The sequence below is a fragment of the Mobula birostris genome, chromosome 21 (genome assembly GCF_030028105.1).
Source record: "Mobula birostris isolate sMobBir1 chromosome 21, sMobBir1.hap1, whole genome shotgun sequence".
Taxonomy (NCBI): Eukaryota; Metazoa; Chordata; class Chondrichthyes; order Myliobatiformes; family Myliobatidae; genus Mobula; species Mobula birostris.
Window position 1 is genome coordinate 15,642,768 of NC_092390.1, and position 24,999 is coordinate 15,667,766.

Sequence of the window (24,999 nt, forward strand, 5' to 3'; positions counted from 1 at the left end):
GGAAGAAAGATGGAATATGAAAGTAAGCTTGCCAACAGTATCAAAGAGGATACTGAATCTTTTATTCAGATATATAAAGAGTAAAAGAGAGATGAGAGTAGATTTGAACCACTGAAAAATGATGCTGGAGAGGTAGTAATAGGGGACAAGGAAATGGTGGATAAATCGAATAAGTATTTTGTGTCAGCCTTACTGTGGAAGACACTAGCAGTATGCCAGAAATGAGAGTCAGGGGACAGAAGTGGGTGGTATTGCTATTGAGAAGGAGAAGGTGCTTGGGAGGCTGAAAAGTCTGAACGTAGATAAGTCACCTGGACCAGATAGACTGCACACCAGGGTTCTGAAAGTGGTAGCTGAAGGGATTGTGGAGGCATTAGTAATGATTTTTCAAGAATCTCTAGATTGTGGCATGGTTCCGGAGGACTAGAAAACTGCAAGTGTCACTCCATTCTACAAGAAGGGAGGCAGGCAGAAGAAAGGAAATTATAGTCCAGTTATCATGACCCCAGTGGTTGGGAAAATGATGGAGTCGATTGTTAAGGGTGAGGTTTCGAGGTACCTGGAGGCAGATGATAAAGTAGTCCAAAGTCAACATGGTTTACTTAAAGGGAAATCTTGTCTGACAAACCTGTTGGAATTCATTGAGGAAATAACGAGCAGGATAAAGAAAGGAGAATCTGTGGATGCTGTTTATTTGGATTTTCCGAAGGCCTTTGACAAGATGCCACACATAAGGCTGCTTCACAAGAGCACATGGTTCTAAAGGAAAATACTAACAGGAATGGAGCACTGGCTGATTAGTAGGAGGCAAAGAGTGGGAATAAAGGGAACCTTTTCTGAATGGCTGCCGGTGACTACTGGTGTTCCTCAAGGGTTGGTGCTTCTTTTTACATTGTACGTCAATGATTTGGATAATAAAATTGATGTCTTTATGGCCAAGCTTCCAGGCGAAATGAAGATAAGTAGAGGAGCAGGTAGTGTTGAGGAAGTAGAGAGGCTACAGAAGGACTTAGACAGATTAGGAGAATGGGCAAAGAAATGACAGCTGGAATACAGTGTCAGGAAGTGTATGGTCATTCACCTTAGAAGAAATAAAAGCATAGACTATTTTCTAAACAGAGAGAAAATTGAAAAATGTGAGCTGCAAGGGGTCTTGGGAGTCCTTGTGCAGGATTCCCTAAAGGATCATTTGAGAATTGAGTCAGTGATGAGGAAGGCAAATGCAATGTTAGCACTCATTTTGAAAAGACTAGAATATGAAAGCAAGGATGTAATGCTGAGGCTTATAGAGTATTGTTGAGGCCTCATCTGGAGTATTGTCAGCAGCTTTGGTCCCCATATTTAAGAAAAGATGTGCCGACATTGGGAAGGATTCAAAGAAGGTTCTTGAGAAAGATTCCTGTAATGAAAGGCTTATAGTGTGAAGAGCAGTTGATGGCTCTGGGCCTTTTTCACTGGAATTTAGAAAAATGAGGAGGATCTCATTGAAAACAATTGTGTGTTGAAAGATCTAGGTAGAGTGGATGTGAAAAGAATGCTTCCTAAATTCGGGAAGTCTAGGATCAGAGGGCACAGACTCAGAGTAGAGGGATGTTCATTGAGAATGGAGATGAGGAGGAATTTGTGCAGCCAGATGATGGTGAATCTGTGGAATTCATTGCAACCGGCAGCTGTGGAAACCAGATCATTGAGTGTATTTAAGGCAGAGTTTGATAGGTTCTTGATTAGTCAGGGCATGAAAGGTTATGGGGAGAAGGCAGGAGAATGGGGTTAAGAGGGAAATGATCTAGCTATGATAAAATGATGGAGCAGTCTCAATGGCCAAATAGCCTAATTCTGCTCCTATGTCTTATGGTCCTATGGTCTTATTTCATCTTTAAGATCCAGTCTGCTGATGTACCGACCACAGATGTAAAAAATTTATTTTTTGTACTGTTTCTTCTCTTGTATATACCTTTTATCATGAATAATTCTCTTCTTACATTTAAAAATAATTCTCCTTCTCTTTTTATTTTGTTGCCTTTCGTCTCATTCAGTTTGAAATCTGCTTTTGCATTCTCGACACGAAACAGAGCAAGTTCGGAATAAGCAACCTAGGATACAGGGCTATATAGGGGGAGAGGGACAGAGGCAGTGGAAACTAGGGGCTGCCGTTGCTGAAATCTGATGGAATGAGGTAAAGTCGTGAGGACGAACAGATGAAATATGGGATAACACTTCCGAGGTTGACAAGAGATTTGGTTTGGAGAAGAGTACAGGTGAATGGAGAACATAGCAGCATAATACAGGCCATTTGATCCACAATGTTGTGTCGACCCTTTAAGCTGCTCTAAAATCAATCTAGCTCTTCCCTCCCACGTAGCCCTCCACGTTTCTACATCCATGTGCCTATCTAAGAGTCTTTTAAATATCCCTAATGTACCTGCCTCTACGCTGGCAGCACGTTCCAAGCACCTACCACTCTCTGCATAAAACTTAATCTCTGATATCCTCCCTATAGTTTCCTCCAATCACCTTAAAATCATGCCGCTCCTATTAGCCATTTCTGACCTGGGAAAAAGTCTCTGGCTGCTCACTCTATCTATGCCTCTTGTCACCTTGGATACCTCCCTCAACTCTCCTCTCATCTTCCTTAACTCCAAATAGAAAAGTTCTAGCTCAATCAGCCTATCCTTGTTGGATAAGCTCTTTAATCCACACAGGATCTTGGTAAACCCCTCACCCTCTCTAAAGCTTCCGCATCCTTCTATAATGAGGCAGCCAGAATTGAACATAGTACTCCGAGTGTGGTCTAACTAGGGTTTTATAGAATTGCAACATTACTTCTCAGCTCTTGAACTCAATCCCTGATTAATGAAGACCAACACATCATACGCCTCCCTAACTACCCATTCAAATTCCAGACCATAAGACATAGGAGCAAAATTAGGCCATTCAGCCCATTGAGTTTGCTCTGCTATTCCACTATGGCTGATGTATTATCCTTCTCAATCCCATTTTCCTGCCTTCTCCCCATCTACTAATGCCCTGACTAATCCAAACAACCTCTGCCTTAAATATACCCAATCAATTGGCCTCCACAGCCATCTGTAGCAAGGAATTCCACAGATTCACCACATTCTGGCTAAATAAATTTCATCTCATCTCTGTTCTAAATGGACATCCTTCAATTCTGAGGTTGTGCTCTCCGGCCCCAGACTCCCAGAAAGGATCCTCTCCACATCCATTCTATCTAGACCTCTACCTAGGTTTCAATGAGATGTCCCCGCATTCTTCTAAACACCATTAAGTACAGGCACAGGGCCATCAAATGCTCTTCATGTGTTAACCCTTTCATTCCTGAGATAATTCTCATGAACTTCCTCTGGACCCTCCCCAAAGTCAGCACATCTTTTCTCAGATAAGGTGCCAAAAACTGCTCACAATACTCAAAGTGCTCTCTGACCAATGCCTTATAAAGCCTTGGCATGCATGCATTCTTTTATATTCTAGTCCTTCTGAAATGAATGCTAACATTACATTTGCCTTCCTTACCACCAACTCAACCTGCAAGGTAACCTATAGGTTCTTTTGCACCTCAGATTTTTGAATGTTCTTCCCATTCTGAAAACAATCCATGTTTTTATTCCTTCTGCCAATGTGCATGACCATGCACTATATTCCATCTACCACCTTTGACGATTCCCCTAATCTGTCTAAGTCCTTCTGCAGACATCATGTTCCCCCAGCATTACCTGTCCCTCCAACTATCTTGATATCATCTGCAAACTTGGCCACAATTATGTCATCCAAATCATTGACATAACGTGAAAAGAAGCAGTCCAACACAGATCCCTGTGGAACACCATGTCACCGGCAGCTGACCGGAAAAGGCCTCCTTTATTCCCACTCCTTACCTCCTGCCAGTTAGCCAATGCTGTATCCATGCTAGTATCTTTCCTGTAATACCACGGCCTTGTAGCTTGTTAAGCAGCTTCATGTGCAACATCTTTTCAAAGGCTTTCTGAAAATCCAAATAAATTACATCCACTGACTCTCCTTTGTCTATCCTGCCTGTTATTCTGTTATCCTCTCCATTTTTACTGCCTGTTAATTCTTCCATCAGGAAGCAGGTACAGGAGCCTTAGGTCTCACAGCATCTGGTTCAGAAAGTTATTACTCCTCTTGAACAAAAGGGGATAACTTCACTCAACTTCACTTGCCCCATCACTGAAATGTTCCCACAAGCTATGGACTCACTTTCAATGGCATTTCATCTCATGTTCTCAATATTTATTGTTTGTTTGTTTGTTTGTTTATTTAATTGTGCAGTTTGTTGTCTTTTGCACAAGCCCCAAGTTGGTGCGGTCTTTCATTGATTCTATTATTGTTATTATTCTAGTATAGATTTATTGAGTATGCTTGAAAGAAAATATATCTGAGTTGTATATGATGGCATATGTGAAATTGATAATAAATTTACTTTGAAATTTGAACTGTTACTTCCTCAAAAAATTCCAACAGGCAAGATTCCCTCTTTAGAAAACCACGATGACTTTGGCCTATTTTGTCATGTGCCTCCAAATACTCCGTAACCTCATCCTTAATAATAGACTCAAACATCTTTCTAACCACTGAAGTCAGGCTAACTGACCTATAATTTCCTTTTTCCTGCCTCCCTCCCTTCTTAAAGAGAGGAGTGACATTTGTAATTTTCCAGTCCTCAGGAACTATTCCAGGATCTAGTGATTCTTGAAAGATCATTACTAATGCCTCCACAATCTCTTCAACCACGTCTTTCAGAATTCTGGGTTGTAGTCCACCTGGTCCAGGTGACTTACCTACCTTCAGACTTTTCAGCTCCCAAGTACCTTCTCCTCAGTAATAGCAATGCCCCTGACACTCTCGCACTCCTGGCATTCTGCTCGTGTCTTCCACAGTGAAGACTGATGCAAATGTAAGGGGTTTCGTCTCTTATGTTACTGCGTAGGCTAATAAAAATGGCTTCTTTGTTATGTTATACTTGGGAATGCTTCTTTGTTATGTTAAACGCTGAGAAAGTTTTTGCGCTAGCAGCTTGTTTTGTTCTCCAGTGCGTTCAACACCATCCGCCCTGCTCTGCTGGGGCAGAAGCTGACAGTGATGCAGGTGGATGCTTCCCTGGTGTCATGGATTCTTGATTACCTGACTGGCAGACCACTGTACGTGTGCTTGCAACGCTGTGTGTCCGACAGAGTGATCAGCAGCACTGGGGCTCCACAGGGGACTGTCTTGTCTCCCTTTCTCTTCACCATTTACATCTCGGACTTCAACTACTGCACAGAGTCTTGTCATCTTCAGAAGCTTTCGGATGACTCTGTCATAGTTGGATGCATCAGCAAGGGAGATGAGACTGAGTACAGGGCTGCGGTAGGAAACTTTGTCACATGGTGTGAGCAGAATTATCTGCAGCTTAATGTGAAAAAGACTAAGGAGCTGGTGGTAGATCTGAGGAGAGCTAAGGTACCGGTGACCCCTGTTTCCATCCAGGGGTTCAGTGTGGACATGATGGAAATTACAAATACCTGGGAATACGAATTGACAATAAACTGGACTGGTCCAAGAACACTGAGGCTGTCTGTGAGAAGGGTCAGAGCCGTCTCTATTTCCTGAGGAGACTGAGGTCCTTTAACATCTGCCGGACGATGCTGAGGATATTCTACGAGTCGGTGGTGGCCAGTGCTATCATGTTTGCTATTGTGTGCTGGGGCAGCGGGCTGAGGGTAGCAGACACCAACAGAATCAACAAACTCATTCGTAAGGCCAGTGATGTTGTGGGGATGGAACTGGACTCTCTCACGGTGGTGTCTGAAAAGAGGATGCTGTCTAAGTTGCATGCCATCTTGGTCAATGTCTCCCATCCACTACATAATGTACTGGGTGGGCACAGGAGTACATTCAGCCAGAGACTCATTCCTCTTGAGATGCAGCACAGAGCATCATAGGAAGTCATTCCTGCCTGTAGCCGTCAAACTTTACAACTCCTCCCTTGGAGGGTCAGACGCCCTGAGCCAATAGGCTGGTCCTGGACTTATTTCATAATTTACTGGCATAATTTACATATTACTATTTAACTATTTATGGTTCTATTACTATTTATTATTTATGGTGCAACTGTAACAAAAACGAATTTCCCCCGGGATCAATTAAGGTATGACTATGACTATGGTTAGGAGTGTGATAAGAATATGTTATGAACCAATTGGAATAGTTGTTATGTTTTTGGTGCATTTGAAGATACTGTATGCGCGGGGTTTTGGGGGAGAAGGCGGGAGAGAGAGAGAGAGAGACAGAGGATGGACCAGGTGCTGTGAGTCAGCTAACGGGGTCGGGACCCTGAGGAGGGCGTTCGGCGAGGAGAGAAGACTTAAACGGAGATGGACTCGTGTGGAGTGTCTGGTCGACCACCATTGTTGGTCCCAGGCGGCTGGTCGAGGCGGTCTGAGGGGTCACAGGGTGAAGAAGAAGGGTCCTGAGCTCCAACTGTTTGTGCACGAAAAGATTGAACTTTGAAAGTGTGGCGCCTTTTATTTTCCTTTTATATTTTATTTTCTATTAATTATATAGTTCCTGTAATATCTATAAACTGTAAATCATTTAATTGCATCTGGTGTATTGTCTGTTATTTGAGCGGGGTGGGGTACATCACACAGCATCCACACAAACTAATTTTCCAATTTGGCAGGGCCGAGGGCTATTTCCCTAGACAACAGCGAGCCGAGCGACCCTGAGGTTGGCCAGGGGCCTACACAAAATACATTTTTTAGTTCATCTGCCATTTCTTCACTTCCACTGCTACCTCTTCAGTATCATTTTCCAGCAGTCTGATATCTACTCTCATCTGTCTTTTTATCTTTATATATCTGAAAATAAATTATATCCTTGTTTATATTATTGGCTAGTTTACCAATAGTTTCTCTCTTTTATGGCTTTTTTTAGTTGCCTTTTGTCGGTTTTTAAAAGCTTCCCAATCCTCTACCTTCTCATTAATTTTTGCTAATATTATATGCACACTCCTTTCTTTTATGCTGTCTTTGATTCCCTTGTCAGACGTAGGAGCAGAATTCGGCCATTTGGCCCATCAACTCTGTTCCGCCATTCCATCATAGCTGATTTATTATCCCTCTCAACAACATTCTGCTGCCCCCTCCCTGTAACCTTTGACATCCTGACTAATCAAGTCAGGGTATCAAACCTCTGTTATTGCTAGTGTTCCCTTGCAATCAAGTTTGATCATCTCCTCTTTCATGCGTTATAATTCCCTTTGCTCCACTGTAATACTGAAACATGCAGTTTTAGTTTCTCCTCAAACTGTAGGGCTGTAGGCCAGCCAGCCACTCCCTTTCAGGGAAAGGAAGGTGGGGGTGATTGGGAGGTGGTAGTGGATGTGATTCCAGTACCAGAGTGGGAGGTCCCGCTGTCATCTCCCATAGAGAGGTCATTTGTTTAATCCACTGCTCCTGGTCCTTATCTTCTCTCACATCACATGTTTGCATCAATGATCCCTGAATATTTTTTTATCCAGGACCTGATTAGCAGGAATTTTTTTTTTTGGCTAAATCCTTCTACAGCTGCCAGCAAGAACAAGCATTTATAATTCCTTCATTTCCTTTCCCCACTCCCCTTTTCCCCTCCATTCCTTCTCCTTATTTGTCCTTCCTCTCTCATTTCCTTCCGGATGGAATCTATCTGGGCCTGTTCTCTCTGGAGTTCAGAAGTGGGAGGGGAGTGGGAATTTCATTGAAACCAACCGAATATTGAAAGGTGGATGCGGAAGGTATGTTTCCAACATTGGGGGAATCTAGAACCAGAGGGCACAGCCTCAGAATAGAGGGATGTCCATTTAGAAAAGAGATTAAAAGGAATTTCCTTCACTAGAGGGTGGTGAATCTGTGGAATTCATTGTCACAGACAACAATGGAGGCCAAGTCACTGGAAATATTTAAAGCAGAGGTTTAATACCCTGACTTGATTAGTCAGGATGTCAAAGGTTACAGGGAGGGGGCAGCAGAATGTTGTTGAGAGGGATAATAAATCAGCTATGATGAAATGACGGAGCAGAGTTGATGGGCCAAATGGCTGAATTCTGCTCCAATGTCTTATGGTCCTATGGAATTCAAAACTGCTAAAAGCTTATCTTTATTTGTCACCTGGACATTGAAGCAACCAATATAGTCAGAGGATGTGCTGGGGGCAGCCCACAATCATTGCCATGCTTCCAGCAATAACATAGCATGCCCACAACATTCTAACCCTAACACGTACTGTATGTCTTTGGACTGTGGGAGGAAACTGGATCACCTGGAGGAAACCCACATGGTCACAGGAAGAACGTGCAAACTCCTGACAGACAGTTGTGAGAACTGAAGCCCAACCTGAGGCACTGTAAAGCATTATGCTAAATGCTGCACTATTGTGTCCCTTGCTTCTCCAACATTTCCTCTCAGACTGGTCACTTGGTATCCAATCTGTCCTCTGTGCCCTCCTTCCCCTGTAGAACCACCCAGTTTGAAAGTAATGGATGCCAGGACCCATGGAGTATTGTCCAGAGACACCGGCTGTCCGTTTGATAAGAGGAACAATATCTTATGCATCACTCAAAGTGTGGTCTCACCAGCACGACTTCCATCTTGTGAATTCCAACCCTCTTGCAGGAGAGTTCAACATTAGAGTCTCACCATACGGAAACGGGCCCTTCATGTTGGAGCAATGTTGGGTTTAGCACATCTAATCTAATCTAATTTATATTTAGGCAATGACTTTATCCACCAGTCTTCACATCTGAGTATATATTGTGGATTTAATTTGGAGAGCAGCTCTCTACAATGGGTTCCTAAAAGCCGTGAATCCCAGATCAGAGAATGCTGATTAAAATTCACTTGGATATCTGTGGTGTGGGTGTGAATCGGGAGAGGTGAAGTTTATGTGTAGTTTCATTGTGGACACATTGTAAATATGGAATTGTCCGTTGATGCTTAGCACATAAAATATTGAGCCCCACGTTGGGCCAGCCAGACCTTGTGACTGAAAGCACCTCCATATGACGCCTGCTGTACCTTGTTTTGTCGAATAAAGAAGCTGCTTCATACCTGCCAGTATCTTTCTCCGGTGACTTTATTCACACAACACTTGGGCCCGGCTCACCCGTGCTGACCACATGGCCCTATCCAACTCCTACTCCCACTTGGGCAGCATGGTAGTGTAGTGGTTAAAGTAAAACTTTACACCCCCAGCTGTAAGATCGGGATTCAATACCCGCCACACTGTCTCTAACGATTCCTCCCACATTCCAAAGGCATACAGGTTAGCGTTAGTAAGTTGTGCCCGTGCCACATTGGCATCGGAAGCACGACGACAGTTGCGGACCACCCCCAGCACGTTCTCGGGCAGCGTTGGTCGTTGACGCGAATGACACATTTCATTGTATGTTTCGACGTTCTGATATATGTGTGACAAAGTCGTTATTGAACCTGGCTCAACTTCTTCCTCTGGCACTCATTCCACATCAATGTCACTATTTGTATAGAAAAGTTATCCCTCAGGTTTCCTTTAAATCTTTCCCCTCTCATCTTAAACCTAGGCCCTCTAGTTCTTGATCCCCCAACTCTGGGGAAAAGACTGAGGTTCCATACGTAACAAAACTACAGCATGTTGATAAAACCTCAGGCAATACCAATGGAAAGGGATTCTGAAATGCTGATTGTTAGTCACAGAATCATACATCACGGAAACAAGCCTGTTGGCCTAACTTGTCCATGCTGACCAAGGTGCCCACCTAAGGTAGTCTCATTTAACCATATAACAATTACAGCACGGAAACAGGCCATCTCGGCCCTTCCAGTCCATTTGGTTATGTATGCCCCATATCCCTCTGTATCTTTCCTTCTATGTACCTGTCCAAATCACTATAAAATATCATTATCGTACCTGTTGAATGGTGTGGTGGAGATACATCTTGACCAAAGAGGTGTTCCTTCCCTCTGCTAGCCTGCAGGTCACCCTTGGGCAAGGTGCAGCTCCTGCTTAGTCCCCTGATCGGGGTCATTAGAACCCATGGGAGCAGGTCACAGATGGTCGTACGAGCAGCTGGTGCATATCAGAAGTCCTGGTTATGCAACCAGTGACACCAGGCAGATAATCTCTGCAAGTATTGATAATGGCTGGGGTCACCTATCTCGTGAAGACACGGCCCAGAAGAAAGCTATGACAAACCGCTTCTGTAGAAAAATTTGCCAATCATGGTCATAGACTATGATCTCCCATGTCATAAGACATGGCATATATGATGGCGATGACTGTATCTGCCTTGACCACATCTCTGGTACCTTACTGTACCCTCTGTGTGAAGGAGATATTCCTATGTCCCTTTGAAATCTTTCCCCTCTCACTTTAAACCTACATCCTATGGCTCTTGGTTCAATATGAAAATACTGCTGCCCTGCTGAGTGTTCACTGCTATATGAATGTTTATTTCAGGGGCTGTGGTTTACTTTTGATATCCGCACACTCAGCACCAGTATGAGTGGTCAGTGCTGTACACGTGTTCCCCCCACATCCTCTGTTCAAGTCAGATGGGCAACTTTCGAAAGGTCCCATCAGATAGAGAATTCACTAGGCAGCAATGAACTATGAAGGAATGCACCAATGAAGCTCTTGTTGAACAAGGATTACAATTGAACACCACACACATTCCCTTTTAATATTTTATATTTATATACACATATATATTTATAGATCTTTTTTAAAAAATATTCTCAAATAATTCAATGTGCAGGCAGTGAGGTTATTACGGCCACTTTGGACAAATTTTTAAAATAAGAAAAAGAAACCACAAACATAGAGTGGGTCAGGGGTTAAATTAGCACCAGGGTGGGCAAAATACAGACGGTAGCTTAAAGCGAGGAGCATTCTAGGTACCGGGTGTGGAAGAGGATACAGTAACGCTGATTCAGAGAAAGGATCATTTGCGGAGCTGAACAATCGAGGAACTGGATTTTGCTCACTTCAGATTCAGTGGTCAAAGTTTAGCCCACCCCCTCCTCTCACCCCACTCTTCGAAGAATCCTATCGGCTCGACGTCACCCCCCACAGTTCCAAATGCACAAATGGATCGTACTCCCACTGCCATCGGCCCCGCTGCCTCTGCCATCTTCCACGGACGTGCAGGTGAGAGGCAGGGCATCGAGGCCGGAAGGTCAGAGGTATTGTGCGGTATCGCAAAGTGACGCCCCTCCGGTTAGGAGATGTTGTTGGACAAGGCGGCCTGGTGCTCAAACTGATCCTCTATAGCAGCACTGAAGGCATCACCTGGGGCAAAAAACAGAGGCATTAGAGTCACGTCAGGAAGCACTACTTCACAAAATGGTGACAGTAAGCCTGGATCATCGAGACAGAGCAAGGAAACAGGCCCTTCAGCCCATCGAATCCATGCCTACCATCAACCACCCATTTACACTATTCCCATTTTAACATCAAGTCTTTCTAGATTCTAGCACACCCCTCTATTTAGGGCAATTTACATTAGCCAATTAATTCACAAGCCACACACACAAAATGCTGGAGGAACTCAGCAGGCCAGGCAGCACCTATGGAAAAGAGTAGACAGTCGACGTTTCAGGCCGAGACCCTTCGGCAGGACTGGAGAGAGAAAAAAAAGATGGGGAGTAGATTTAAAAGGTGGGGAGAGGGAGGGGGAAATACGAGGTGATAGTTGAAACCGGGAAGGGGTATCAGGGTGAAGTAAAGAGCTGGGAAGATGATTGGTGAAAGAGATACAGGGTGAGGGAAGGGGGAGTCTGATAGGAGAGGGCAGAAGGTCTTGGAAGAAACTAAAGGGAGGAGGAGCACTGGAGGGAGGTGGTGGGGAATGGTGAAGGGGAGAGGGGGCATTACCAGAAGTTCAAAAAATCTATGTTCATGCCATCAGGTTGGAGGCTACCCAGACAGAATTTAAAGTGTTGTTCCTCCATTCTGCACGTGGCCTCATCGTGACACAAGGTATTTCTTTTAGAACACAGAACAGTACAGCACAGTATAGACCTTCAACCCACATTGTTGTTCCAACATTTTAACCCTCCCTCCCACATTGTCCTCTATTTTCTTTCATCCATGTGCCTATCTAAGAGTCTCTTAAATGTCACTAACGTATCTGCCTGTACTGTCACCCCTGGCAACGCATTCCACACACTTACCATTCCCTGTATATAAAAAAACCTCTCACATCCCTCCTAGACCTTCCTGCAATCACCTTAATGTTATACCCCTCTGATTTAGCCATTTCTACCCTGGGAAAAAGGCACTGGCTGTCCCCGGTCAGGCTCCGTACCTGTGTGACATCCGTACACCCAGATTCGGAAGCCGTCGTACCTACACCGGCATTTCATCAGGTTGTTGGAGAAATCAGACTCTGCCACCTCATAGTTGGGGTTGATGTGGACCTAAGGAAAGAGAAGAGTGCCTGTGGTAATTGCCAACAACGTCCATCGCCAGCAAGAGAGAAACTCCCCTTCCAACCTTAAAGTCGTCATGATTTCCTTCAATTTTATTTGCCATATACCTTACTGTGAACCTGATTCTGATAGGGGTCTCTGTTGTGGACTGAGAGTGGGAAGGGGAATCATGGTTGGGAAAAGGGGGAAGGGAGAGGGGAGGGAACAGGAAGCACCAGAGGGACATTCCTTAATGATCGATAAACCAATTGTTTGGAATCAAATGACCTTGCCTGTTGTGTCAGGGCTGGGTGTGTCTGTGTCTGTGCCACCCACACCTGCCCCTGGCACTCCTTCTTTGCCCCACACTCCTCCCACGGTGCTTCCCTCTCCCATTCCCAACATCCATTGCTCCTGCCAGATTCACAAACTTGCTCTCTGCTCCATGTTGAGAAAACAGTTCTGTGCAAAAGTCTTAGGCACCCTAACTATCTAAATGTGCCTAAGACTTTTGCACAGTAGATGTACCAGGAATTTTATATGTTATAAGTTATATTAGCTTATAAAAAGTAGTTTAAACTCTTTATGGTACAGTGCAGTGACAGGGGTGATAGATAGAGGGGGATGGGGAGATCTAATTAGAATGGTTGAACAGATTAACACTCTGGTAGAAGAAATGTTTAAAATGGCATTAAGTTTCACTATCAGCCAACAATATTAGGAGGGGTAGCAGCAACAAATGGTCAGAAACTCCCAAAAGCCCAGCTACAAAAGCAGGTGAGAGGCTGGATATCCCGTGGTAAGTAATTCGCCTCCACTCACCACTACAGAATCTTGACACCTCCTCCTGAGCACAAGTCAGCAGTGACTTTTCAATGAGCATGAGGCACGCCCACAAAGACTGAAAAAAAGGCAGGGTGTCAGGACCGGAGGTGAAGGTCGGGCCAATTCCGCTCGTTCTTCTGTGCTGTTTACTCCTCCCTCAGTAGTGCTGGGGCTGTGACACTGCTCTGGTGTTCCAGGCTTCGTATCTGCGAGTTTTGCATGGATTTGCCCCACTGTGTGATGAACTGAGACTATGGCTGACCCGGGTTATGGACTCAATTTCATTCTGAATGCTATTGTTCACTTCTATTTGCACAATTAGGGCTTTATTTTCTCTCTCTCTGCTTGGTCTCTTTTTAATAAATTGGGTTCTTTCGGCTTTCCCGTTTCATGGCTGCTTCTAAGCAGATGAATCTCAGGGTTGTATAATTTATACATATTGATGATAAATGTTCTTTGAACTTTCAAGTGAAGCTGGCCTTACAGACCACGACGGGGCATGTCCGTTCATGCTGCTTCCCCTCAGCTCCGGCCCCATCTGTCCGACACATCCCAAAGATGTGGGGGTCGCTGGGCAATCGGTCCCCCTTCTTTAAAACCCACAACACATCCTCACAGTCAAGAAACTACAAGCATCCACACTTTCTGAGGAGATTGAAGTGTGCAAGGCTCCCCGCCCCCATTCTAACAACTTTCTACAGGAGCACTGAGAGTGTCCTGTCTGGCTGCATCAATGTGTGGTACAAAGCTGCAAGGCATCAGAACGAAAACCCTACAGAGGACAGTAAAACCACCGAGAGAATCACCAGGTCTCTTTCCACCTCTTTATGACTGGGAGCATTGCAGATGAAAGGCCAAAATTATTGCTGAGAATCCTTACCAGCCGTCCCACAGTATCTTCACCCCACTACCATCAGGAAGGAGGTACTGAAGCATCAGGACTAGGACTGCCAGACTGTAACAGCTTCTTCCCTCAGGATGTGAAACTAATGAATACCCTGCCACTATCGAGGTCTCGTCACCAGGACAGCAAGCTGTTTACTGTTTATCTGTGTTGCGTTTTAATACATGAATTTTGAATTATATTTATTAACTTATTTATAGTATAATATTTTGGTTTATTTGCTGTGTGTAATTCATGTTGTGTGGGTGCACTGTGATCGGAGGAACATTGTTTCATTTGCTCATATATATGTACATTCAGATGACAATAAACGTCAACTTGAATTTGACGGGCTCTCTGTACCTGAAAGACATAGTTTCCCGGTTTCACATCGGTGATATCTATCCACTGGCAGTCGATGTCATGGCGGTAGAGGTCCCAGCAACCCACGCTGATACCTTGCTCTCCAAAGTTGGCGCACGCATAATCCTTGTAAATACCTGGGGGAAATGAGGGGGAGAGAGACGGGGAAAGATTAGCCCAGGCTGACCTGCTGACGTTAAAGGCTTCAGTGGGAATGTATTCCAAATCCTTGAGTAATGTCTCCCCCTAAAATTACCAAAATTCTCTCCCTCTTCTCATTTTTCCATTCCCCATTCTGATTCCTCTTTTAACCCTTCCCTTCTCCTCACCTGATAGTCGTCTCTCTGGTGTTGTTTCTTCTTACCCTTCTCCCATGGTCCACTCTCCTCTCCTATCAGATACCTTTCTCTTCCATCTATCCATCCCAACATCTCACTTCATCCCCCCTTTCCCCACCCACCTACCTCTCGTCCATCACCTGCCATCTGGTAATCCTCCTCCTCACCCTCCCCCCCACCTTCTAATTTTGACTTCCTTTCTAATCCTGATGAAGGGTCTTGGCCCAAACATCGACTGTTCATTCATCTTTATAGACGCGGCCTGACCTGCTGAGTTCCTGCACATTTTGTGTGTTACTTTGACTAACAAAGATCACACAATGATCCCCGCCCCCATTCACATCATCTAGGCCTCATCTTACCCCTGCATCAGAGGGTTCAAATGTCCCTCGGGGGATGAGGCAGTTCTGAGGGAGTTAACCCTTAGAGGGGAGGCTCAGGCCAATACGGTACCTATTAGACCATAAAGACCATTAGACAGAGGAACAGAATTAGGCCATTTGGCCCATCAAGCCCTGTCTGTGATCAATCATGGTTGATTTATTTTCCCTCTTCCTTCTCCCCATAACTTTTGACGTCCTTACTAATCAAGACTTATCAACATCTGCTTCAACTGACTTGGCCTCCACAGCTACCTATAGCAATAAATTCCATAGATTCACTGCTCACTGGGTAATGAAATTCCTCCTCACACTGTTCTGGAGGGTCATCCTGAGGCTATTCTGAGTCTGTGCCCTCTGGTTCTGGACTCTCCCACTAATGGAAACATCCTCTCCACATCCACTCTATCTCGGCCTTTCACCCCCCCCCCCCAACTTATCATTGACGTCCTGGCACTGAACATCCCGTTGTCCGCAGGAATAGCACAGTGCGGGAATAGGCCGATTGGCCCACAATCTTTGTGCTGAACGTGATTGCCAAAGTAAAGCAAATCCCTTCTGCCTATATTTAATATGTATCTCTTCATTCCCTGTAAATTCACATATCTAACCTCCAGCCTCTTAAACACCACATTGTATCTGTATCAACTATCACCCCAGGTACCCACAACTCTGTAAAACAAAACTGTCTTGCTCTTCTCCTTTAAACTTTCCCCCTCTCAACTTAAATGCATGGTTTCTATTATATGATATTTCTACTCTAGGGAAAAGATTGTGGCTGTTTATTTTTGCCTCATAATTCTATGCACCTCATTTCTAATTGTGTATAGTGAAATGAGTCCAGCTGTTTGGAAGGTGTGTTGGGGCTGGGAGAGAGGGTTGTGGTATGACTAAGCCGCTCCACACTCAATGTGCAGGGTCACTGTGGGAGCAGCACGAAGATTTATTACTTCACTGTTGACCGCTCCGTGTTGAAAGATAAAACAGCAGCTGAAAACATCCGAACTGAGAGATCCCTGGAGGCAGGAAGAGGATTCCGTGCGCTGTCGGGAAACGTTGCTGCTTTCAGGAATGGCTCATTCTGGGATTAGGGTCAATTTATCTCTTGGTTTCCTGTGTCTGAGCAGGAAGCCACTGTGATGCCATGTCTCCAGGAGCCTCCTCGACCCTCCAACGTCATTGGTTCCCCCCACTTCCCCAACCAACCACCCCTCCTTGCAGGGCACATCTGGATTCACAATCTGCTCTAAACCACAATCCCACTCAAGACACCGTTGCCATGGTTTCAGCCTCTCCGCTTTTTCCAATGTTATTCTGATCCAAGGATATAATGTGTGACCTTTTAATAATAGCCAGGGAAGGGGCAACCCCCTCCCGTTAGACTGTTTGAGGTAACTTATTTTTTATTCTTTCGTACTTCTTTTCTAATATTTGTATATCTGTGCACTTGCAATGCTGCTGTGACACTGTAATTTCCTTTGGGATCAATAAAGTATCTATATATCTATCTAAAGATATATAATATCCATGTACAGTTTTCATACTGTAGTCTGACTTGGAGGAATGGCCACCTTTCTGTGTCTAGTTCAGGAAGGCCTGGTTGGTGTGAGAGGTGACAGGGCCAGTGCAACAGAGACACAAGGAGTGATGTTGACTTGCTTACTTTCTGCCATGAAATAGGTCATTTGACCCATTGGCCTCATGCCAGGAACCAACAGAACAACCCAACAGCCTTTCCTCTCTGTACCCCCACACCCACAGATTTGCCTCCCACCCCTCTCCAGGATTCGCCAATAGCCTGCCAACCCCTCCATCTTTGGGATGCAGCAGAAGGGTGGGGCTGGAGCTGAAGGGCAACAGTACTGACGAACGTGCTCCCCACCCCTCTGCCCCGTTGTGGTCTATACAATTAGCTTTATTTGTCACATGTACATCGAGACATACAGTGAAACGTGCCACTCCTGACAATTCGAATCAGCAAGTTGTGCTGGGAACATCCCACCAGTGTCGCCACACTTCCAGTGCAACCATACTGTGTCCACAACTCACTAATCCTAACCCGTACCGTACTTTTTGGAATGTGGGAGGAAACCAGAGCATCTGGAGGAAACCCACACAGTCACAGGGTGAAAGAGCAACCTCCTTACAGACAGCGGCGGAAATTGAACCCGATTGCCACTGTAGATATTAGAAAAAGCTTTATTTGTCACATGTACATCAAAACATAGAGAGAAATATGTTGTTTTGTGTCAACGATCAACACAGTCCAACGATGTTCTGGGAGCAGCTTGCCAGTGTTACCATGGATCCAGTGCCAACAAAGAGTGGCAATCAAATCTTCCCACAAGAGCAGTGGGAATCAAATCTTGATGTTCTCCAGTAAAGAAAAACTGCCATCCTTACCCAGGCTAGCTGGATAACTCCAGATGGTCTGGTGACTCCAGACTGACCAATGGTCTGGGTAACTCCAGACTGTCCAATGTCTGGGTAACTCCAGACCAGTCTGCTGACTCCAGACTGTCCAATGGACTGGGTAACTCCAGATAATCTGGTGACTCCAGACTGTCCAATGGTTTGGGTAACTCCAGGCCAGTTTGCTGACTCCAGACTGTCCAATGGTCTGGGTAACTCCAAACTGACCAATGGTCTGGGTAACTCCAGGCCAGTTTGCTGGCTCCAGACTGTCCAGTGGGCTTGACTTCAACAGCCCTCAGAAATGCCTCAACAATCTACCCAGTTCAGGGGCAATTGAACTGGAGCTGCTGCTCTGCCGCCCCTTCACACATGCAATGGAAACATAGTGATTCAGTATTACTGTTCCTTAGGTTACACAGAAACTCATCTCCTTTGAATCCACTCATTCTTCCCACTGATTCATTACAAGATCTTTATCCATTTTCCCCTCACCCCTCTACCCACCGCACAAGATCCAAACACATCTCCTAACATACCTCTTTCGCAATCCGAGTCTTCGAGACAGAAGCTTGCTTTGTGGCCCTCGGCGACCTTACTGCCATTGAGGGTGAGGAGGTCGTAGTGTGTGAAGACTTCCATGCTGTGGTAGTGTCTGTAAGGACAGGAACAGATTCGAGTAGTGAGTTCCAAGGTCGGACAAACAGGTTTCACCAACCTTGTTCAACGCCACAATTTGTTCCGCAACAGAACTTTATTAGTTACTTATTTAATGGTTTAGCATAGTAACAGTACCATGCTGCCCAATTACACGCATGTGACCAATTAATCAACTCACTTATACACCTTTGGAATGTGGGAGGAAACCGGATGACTTGGAGGAAATCCACGTGGTCACGGGGAGAATGTACAAACTCCTTGCAGACAGCAGCGTGAATTGAACCCGGTTGCTAGTGTTTTAATTCCATGTCCCATTCCCATTCTGATATATCTATCCACGGCCTCCTCTACTGTAAAGATGAAGCCACACTCAGGTTGGAGGAACAACACCTTATATTCCATCTGGGTAGCCTCCAACCTGATGGCATGAACATTGACTTCTCAAACTTCCGTTAATGCCCCACCTCCCCCTCGTACCCCATCCATTATATATTGATATACACACATTCTTTTTCTCCCTCTGTCCCTCTGACTATACCCCTTGCCCATCCTGTGGGCTTCACCCCTCCCCCTTTCCTTCTCCCTGGGCCTCCTGTCCCATGATCCTCTCATATCCCTTTTGCCAATCACCTGTCCAGCTCTTGGCTCCATCCCTCCCCCTCCTGTCTTCTCCTATCATTTTGGATCTCCCCTTCCCCCTCCCACTTTCAAATCTCTTACTAGCTCTTCCTTCAGTTAGTCCTGACAAAGGGTCTCGGCCCGAAACGTCGACTGTACCTCTTCCTAGAGATGCTGCCTGGCCTGCTCCACTAATCTCCCTCCCAGCACTTCCCAGCAACTTTTGTGTGTGTTGCTGGGAATTCCAGCATCTGCAGATTTCCTCGTGTTTGCTCGTGTTGCAGTGGCATTCCACTAACCACTCCGCTACCACGCTGCCCAAAGAGATAAACTTAAATAAAACGCTGTGGAGATTGCACCTGATCCTCTGCCTGGGCACAGAGCAGCTTTCCAGCTTCAACTGTAAGCTCGGCAATTTCTCATCCTGGTTATCGGTTTATTACTAACACGTGTACCAAGAGACGGAGAAAGGCTTTTGTTTGCAAACAGATCATCGTGCACACAAGGATAGTGAAAAGGAACATATGATGTGGAATATATTGTTGAAGCTACAGAGGAGATGCCGTGCAGGTAGACAAATAAGGTTCAAAGGTCACGACAGGGTAGATTGTTGCTGTTGCTGTTGTTCCTGCCCGCGCCTTGTGGCACGTCAGGCGGCAACCTTGCCATTCTGGGAAGTGCTGGGAGGGAGATTAGTGGAGAGGGACAGATGAATGGACAAGGGAATTACGAAGGAAGTTATCCCTGTGGAAAGCCAGGGGGCAGGGAATGTTTGGTGGTGGGATCTCCTTGGATCAGGGCTTTCAGAAGGGAATGACTGTGGGGAATCAGACTGATGAAGCTGATATGCAAAGTACAGTCATGTACTTGAAGGGCCAAATGGCCTCCTTCTTTTCCTCTTTTGCCTTAAATTGTTATTTTATGCCTGTGAGTGACTTTCTAGAGAGACCAGTTTTTCTCAAAATGCTCCTGTGAGTTAATTCCTTGTCATTTCAATTTAAGATTCAAGATTGTTTAATGTAATTTCCTGTACACAAGTGTAATGGAGAACGATCTGATGCAGCACATGAAAAACACAATAAGATAAAGAAGAGAATAATAATACAAACACAATAAATATAGCTACATAAAATAGCTTATATACATAGATTGACAGTATGACCATGAAGCTGGTGCCCGACACAGGAGTGTCTGTACGTTAGGTGACTAGTATGAAATGATGGTTGGGGGTGTTTTGGGGTAGTAGTGGGTGGAGGTGTTGATCAGTCTTACTGCTTGGGGAAAGTTACTGTTTTTGTCTGTTTCTTTTTTTGCAAGACTGAGTTGTTAGATTGACTCTCAGCCCAGCTATTATGGAAAGCATGCAGGAAACAGGCCAGATTCAAACCCGTAACTACTCGCCTCGAAGTCCGGTGTGGCTATCACTACACCACCGGCTGGCTAGCAAGGCAGATTAGGAGATCAGAAGCTCATCTTTAGCATAAGAGAGCTTTGTTCAAGAGTCTGATAGAAGCTCTCCTTGAGCCTGGTGGTATGTGCTTTCAGGCATTTGTATCTTGTGCCTGACGCGAGAGGGGAGAAGAGAGATCACTTCTATTATGTCAGCTGTTTTACCGAGACAGCAAGAGTAGATAGGGTCCACGGAGGGAAGATAGGTTTTCAACCCTCTGTGAGAAAGTTCTCCAGCTTTCTGAGGAATTGTTTAACTGTGCTTCTTTGGATCTGTAACACATGCACATCATCGCCATTTTGAAAGCGTTCTCCTCTCTTCCTTGTTTAAACCCAAAGTGGATGAGTTCTCATTGGAAGCAAACAAAACTCACGGACTGTTTGTCTCAAAAACAGTAACTTTCTCCCAGCAGTAAGACTGATCAACACCTCCACCCACTACTACCCCAAAACACCCCCAACCATCATTTCATACTAGTCACCTAACGTACAGACACTCCTGTGTCGGGCACCAGCTTCATGGTCATACTGTCAATCTATATATATAAGCTATTTTATGTAGCTATATTTATTGTGTTTGTATCATTATTCTCTTCTTTATCTTATTGTGTTTTTCATGTGCTGCATCAGATCGTTCTCCATTACACTTGTGTACAGGAAATTACATTAAACAATCTTGAATCTTAAATTGAAATGACAAGGAACTAACTCACAGGAGCATTTTGAGAAAAACTGGTCTCTCTAGAAAGTCACTCACAGGCATAAAATAACAATTTAAGGAAAACAAGGGAAAGAAGGAGGCCATTTGGCCCTTCAAGTACATGACTGTACTTTGCATATCAGCTTCATCAGTCTGATTCCCCACAGTCATTCCCTTCTGAAAGCCCTGATCCAAGGAGATCCCACCACCAAACACTCCCTGCCCTCCAGCTTTCCACAGGGATAACTCCCTCCGTAATTCCCTTGTCCATTCACCTGTCCTTCTCCACTAATCTCCCTCCCAGCACTTACCCCAACAAGCAGCCAAAGAGCTACACCTGCCTGTACACCTCCTCCCTCACTTCCATTCAGGGCCCTAAACAGTCCTTCCAGGTGAGGCGACACTTCACCTGCGAACCAGCTGGGCTTGTCCGGTGTGTCCGGTGCTCCCGATGCGGCCTCCTCCACATTGGTGAGACCCGTCGTAAATTGGGGGACTCCTTTGATATGCGCCTACGATCCATCCACCAAAAGCAGGACTTCCTGGTGGCCAAACATCTTAATTCCCATTCCCATTCCCGTTCTGACAGATCAGTCCATGGCCTCCTCTCATGCCAAGATCTGGCCCCCTCAGGGTGGAGGAACAACACCCTATATCCCGTCTGTGTAACCTCCAGCCTGATAGCATGAACATTGATTTCTCCTTTCAATAAAAAAAATCCCCTCCCCATCCCCTCTTCCTCTATTCACCTGCCTATCACCTCCTCCTTTCTCCTATGGACCACTCTCTTCTCCGATCAGATTCCTTCCTCTCGAGCCCTTTACCTCCCCAGCCACCTGGCCTTACCTATCAACTTCCAGCTATCCTCCTTCCCCTCCCCCCACCTTTTTATTCTGGCGCCTTCCCCCTTCCTTTCCAGTCCTGATTAAGGGTCTCGAAATGAAACATCGACCATCTATTCATTTCCATAGATGCTACCTGACCTGCTGAGTTCCTCCAGTGTTTTGTGTGTTGCTTTGCATTTCCGGCATCTGCAGACTCTCTCGTGTTTGTGACAAAGGCAACTTGCCTGAATTCCTCTCAGATCTTTTCCCAAAGAGGTTAAATCTGAGTCCACCAGCCTTACCCATGCACTCAAGTGAAAAGCTCTCACATCTGTCTCAGAGCTTGCCATTAGCTTGTCCACCTCGATCAAACCACCCTCTCTACGAACTAGCTCCTCAGGTGTGTCGTTGTAGTGGAAATCCGTCATCCCTGGACCCATTCCAAAGAAGGGGAAAGTGGATGCAGAGAAGGAAATGGGAATCTGCAGTTCCTCGATGAAAGCATTTCACAGCTTTTCCTGGGAGCAACCTGTCAACTAACCTCAGGCCAGGAATTTGCCTCAGGGTTAGTTACACGGTTGACATGAAGAATGTTGGAAGGATTTTTAACATACTTCTCAGACAGCAGCCATTAAGGGAAACAGCCGCGGACTATTTCCTTGTTTATCAAGCTGGGAAAATTAAAATATTAGGAAGTGGATGTCCAATAATTGGGGATTAAAACCTGACTGGAAGTCTCCATTTATTCCTGAAGGATTTGAGGTTTCCAACCTGTGGAGTGTTCCAAGTTGTCAAGACACTCTCTGCCAGTGGCTGCTGCTTTCTGGGGCCCCTCTGCTTTTGCTGGCAAGGAACCCTGCCTGTTCGGTAGCTAGTTCTCTGGCCCCAGGCCCAAGGCTGAGCTAACCCACACACACAGAACACTAGCATTCGGCCTGTAGTCGGGCCTCACCACTCCACAGGCCGGATAAACCCGCCAGGGAAGTGCGGGGTCAAAGCACCCTGCTGTTCCGCACCTCCCCCCCGCCACAGTCCTGAGGCATGGGGGAGCCTCAGCAAGGTGTGGGTTTCACAAAAACCACTGCAGGAACCCAAATGGTCAGGTAGCATCCATGGAGGAAAATGAACAGCTGCCATTTTGGGTCAAGACTCTTCACCTGGGCTGAGAGATAGAGGGAACATAGCCGTTGTAAAGAGGTGGAGGGAAGGGTTGGAACAAGACCTGGGAGGTGATGGGTGGATCCAGGTGAGGGGGAATGATGGGGAGATGGAGGAGGGGTGAGCGGGGAAAGTGACAGAGGATGGGAGGTGACAAAGGGCTGCAGATGATCAGTGATCCCGGTCAGATTCCACGATCTGCAGCCCATGATCACCTTTCACCTGGATCCACCCATCACCCCCCAGCCGCTGTCGCTATTCCCACTCTCCCGCTCCTCTGTCTGCCCATTACCTCTCACCTGGATCCTCCTATCATCTCCCAGCCTCTGTCACTATTCCCACTCTCCCCTCCTCCATCTGCTCATCACCCCTCCTCACCTGGATCCACCCATCACCTGTCAGCTCTTGCTCCACCCCTTCCCCCCCAATCCTAAAGTAACGATGACCATAAAAGTTTGGATTGTGGAAAGCCCCAGCACCACCTGAGCACAACAACTGAGAGGCCGAGGGTTTGGTAGGACAGAGGGAATATCACTGATAGGATGAGGTCAGGGTTGGCACAGTGATCTGGAGTGGCCCTTTTTCCTCTTCAACCCTCAATTCAACTCAAAAGTAATTTGTTTTCTCTCTTTCCTACTTCTGATGAAGCAAGCTTGAGTAGATTTGGTTTGTCACCGAAGGTCCATTCAAATGTCGACGGATGTATGCTGGACAGTATTCTGACCAGTTGCTTCACCGGCTGGTACAGAGGCTCCAAAATGGAGGCTCGAAAGAGACTTCAGAGGGTTATAGACTCAGCCATTTCCCTCATGAGCACAACCCTCCCCACCCTCGAGGACATCTTCAACAGGCAGTGTCTCAGGAAGACAGCATCCATCATGAAGAACCCTCAGTACCTGAGACATGCCCTCTTCTTGTTACAGCGGGGAGGAGGTAGAGTCTGAACAGAGTCTGAACTCATTGTTTTAGGACAAACTTCTACCCCTCCGCCGCCAGATGTCTGAATGTTCCGTGAACCCATGAACACTATCATAAACACAGATTCCGCAGATGCTAGAAATCTTGAGCAACACGCAACATGTGACATGAACTCAGCAAGTTGACATGTGTGCCGCCCGTAAACACTACTTCACTATTTCGTTTTTGCACCATTTATTTATTCTTTTGTAACTTTCAGTCGTTTCTATGTCTTCCACTGTGGTGATGAAACAAAACAATTTTCATAACCAAGGGAGCTGTACTGTTCAGAATGTTAGTGATAGTAAACCTGATTCGGATTCCAGGTCCTGAACATGAAATACTCGCTGCACACGCAAAATGCTGGAGAAACTCAGCAGGCCAGGCAGCATCTATGGAAAATACGTTTCGGGGCGAGATCCTTCATCAGGACTGGAAAAAATGATGAGAAGTCAGAGTAAGAAGGTGGGAGGAGGGGAGGAAGAAGTACGAGGTGGCTGGTGAAACCAGGAGAGGGGAAGGGGTGAAGTAAAAAGCTGGGAAGTTGATTGGTTAAAGAGATAAAGGGCTGGAGGTCAGGAAATCTGACAGGAGAGGGTAAAAGACCATGAAAGAAAGGGAAGGAGGAGGAGCACTAGAGGGAATTGATGGGTAGGCAAGGAGATAAGGTGAGAGAGGGAAACGGTAATGGGAATGGGGAAGGGGGGCAATTACTGGAAGTTTGAGGAAGCTGGAGGCTACCCAGATGGAATACAAGGTGTTGCTCCTCCAACCTGAGTGTGGCCTCATCGCAGCAGTAGAGGAGGCCATGGACTGACATGTTGGAATAGGAATGGGAAGTAGAATTGAAATGGGTAGCCACGGGGAGATCCCGCTTTTTCCTGTCAGATGGAGCGTAGGTGCTCAGCAAAGCGGTCTCCCAATCTACGTCAGGTTACCTGAAACACTAACCTTGTTTCTCTCGTCAAGATTGCTGCATGGCCTGC

General features: G+C 45.7%; 1 protein-coding gene across 1 annotated transcript in view; it reads right to left on the bottom strand.

Annotated features, from left to right (window-relative positions):
- Positions 1-10,707: 10,707 nt before the first annotated feature.
- Positions 10,708-24,999, bottom strand: part of LOC140185614 (lysyl oxidase homolog 4-like) — a 120,895-nt gene continuing 106,603 nt past the window's right edge. Inside the window, exons 12-15 of the mRNA XM_072239026.1 lie at positions 18,187-18,302; positions 14,518-14,654; positions 12,344-12,455; positions 10,708-11,325 (exon numbers count right to left, since the gene is read on the bottom strand). Coding sequence (XP_072095127.1) covers positions 11,255-11,325; positions 12,344-12,455; positions 14,518-14,654; positions 18,187-18,302 — 436 coding nt within the window. The 3' untranslated portion in view covers positions 10,708-11,254. The remainder of the gene's footprint in view (positions 11,326-12,343; positions 12,456-14,517; positions 14,655-18,186; positions 18,303-24,999) is intronic.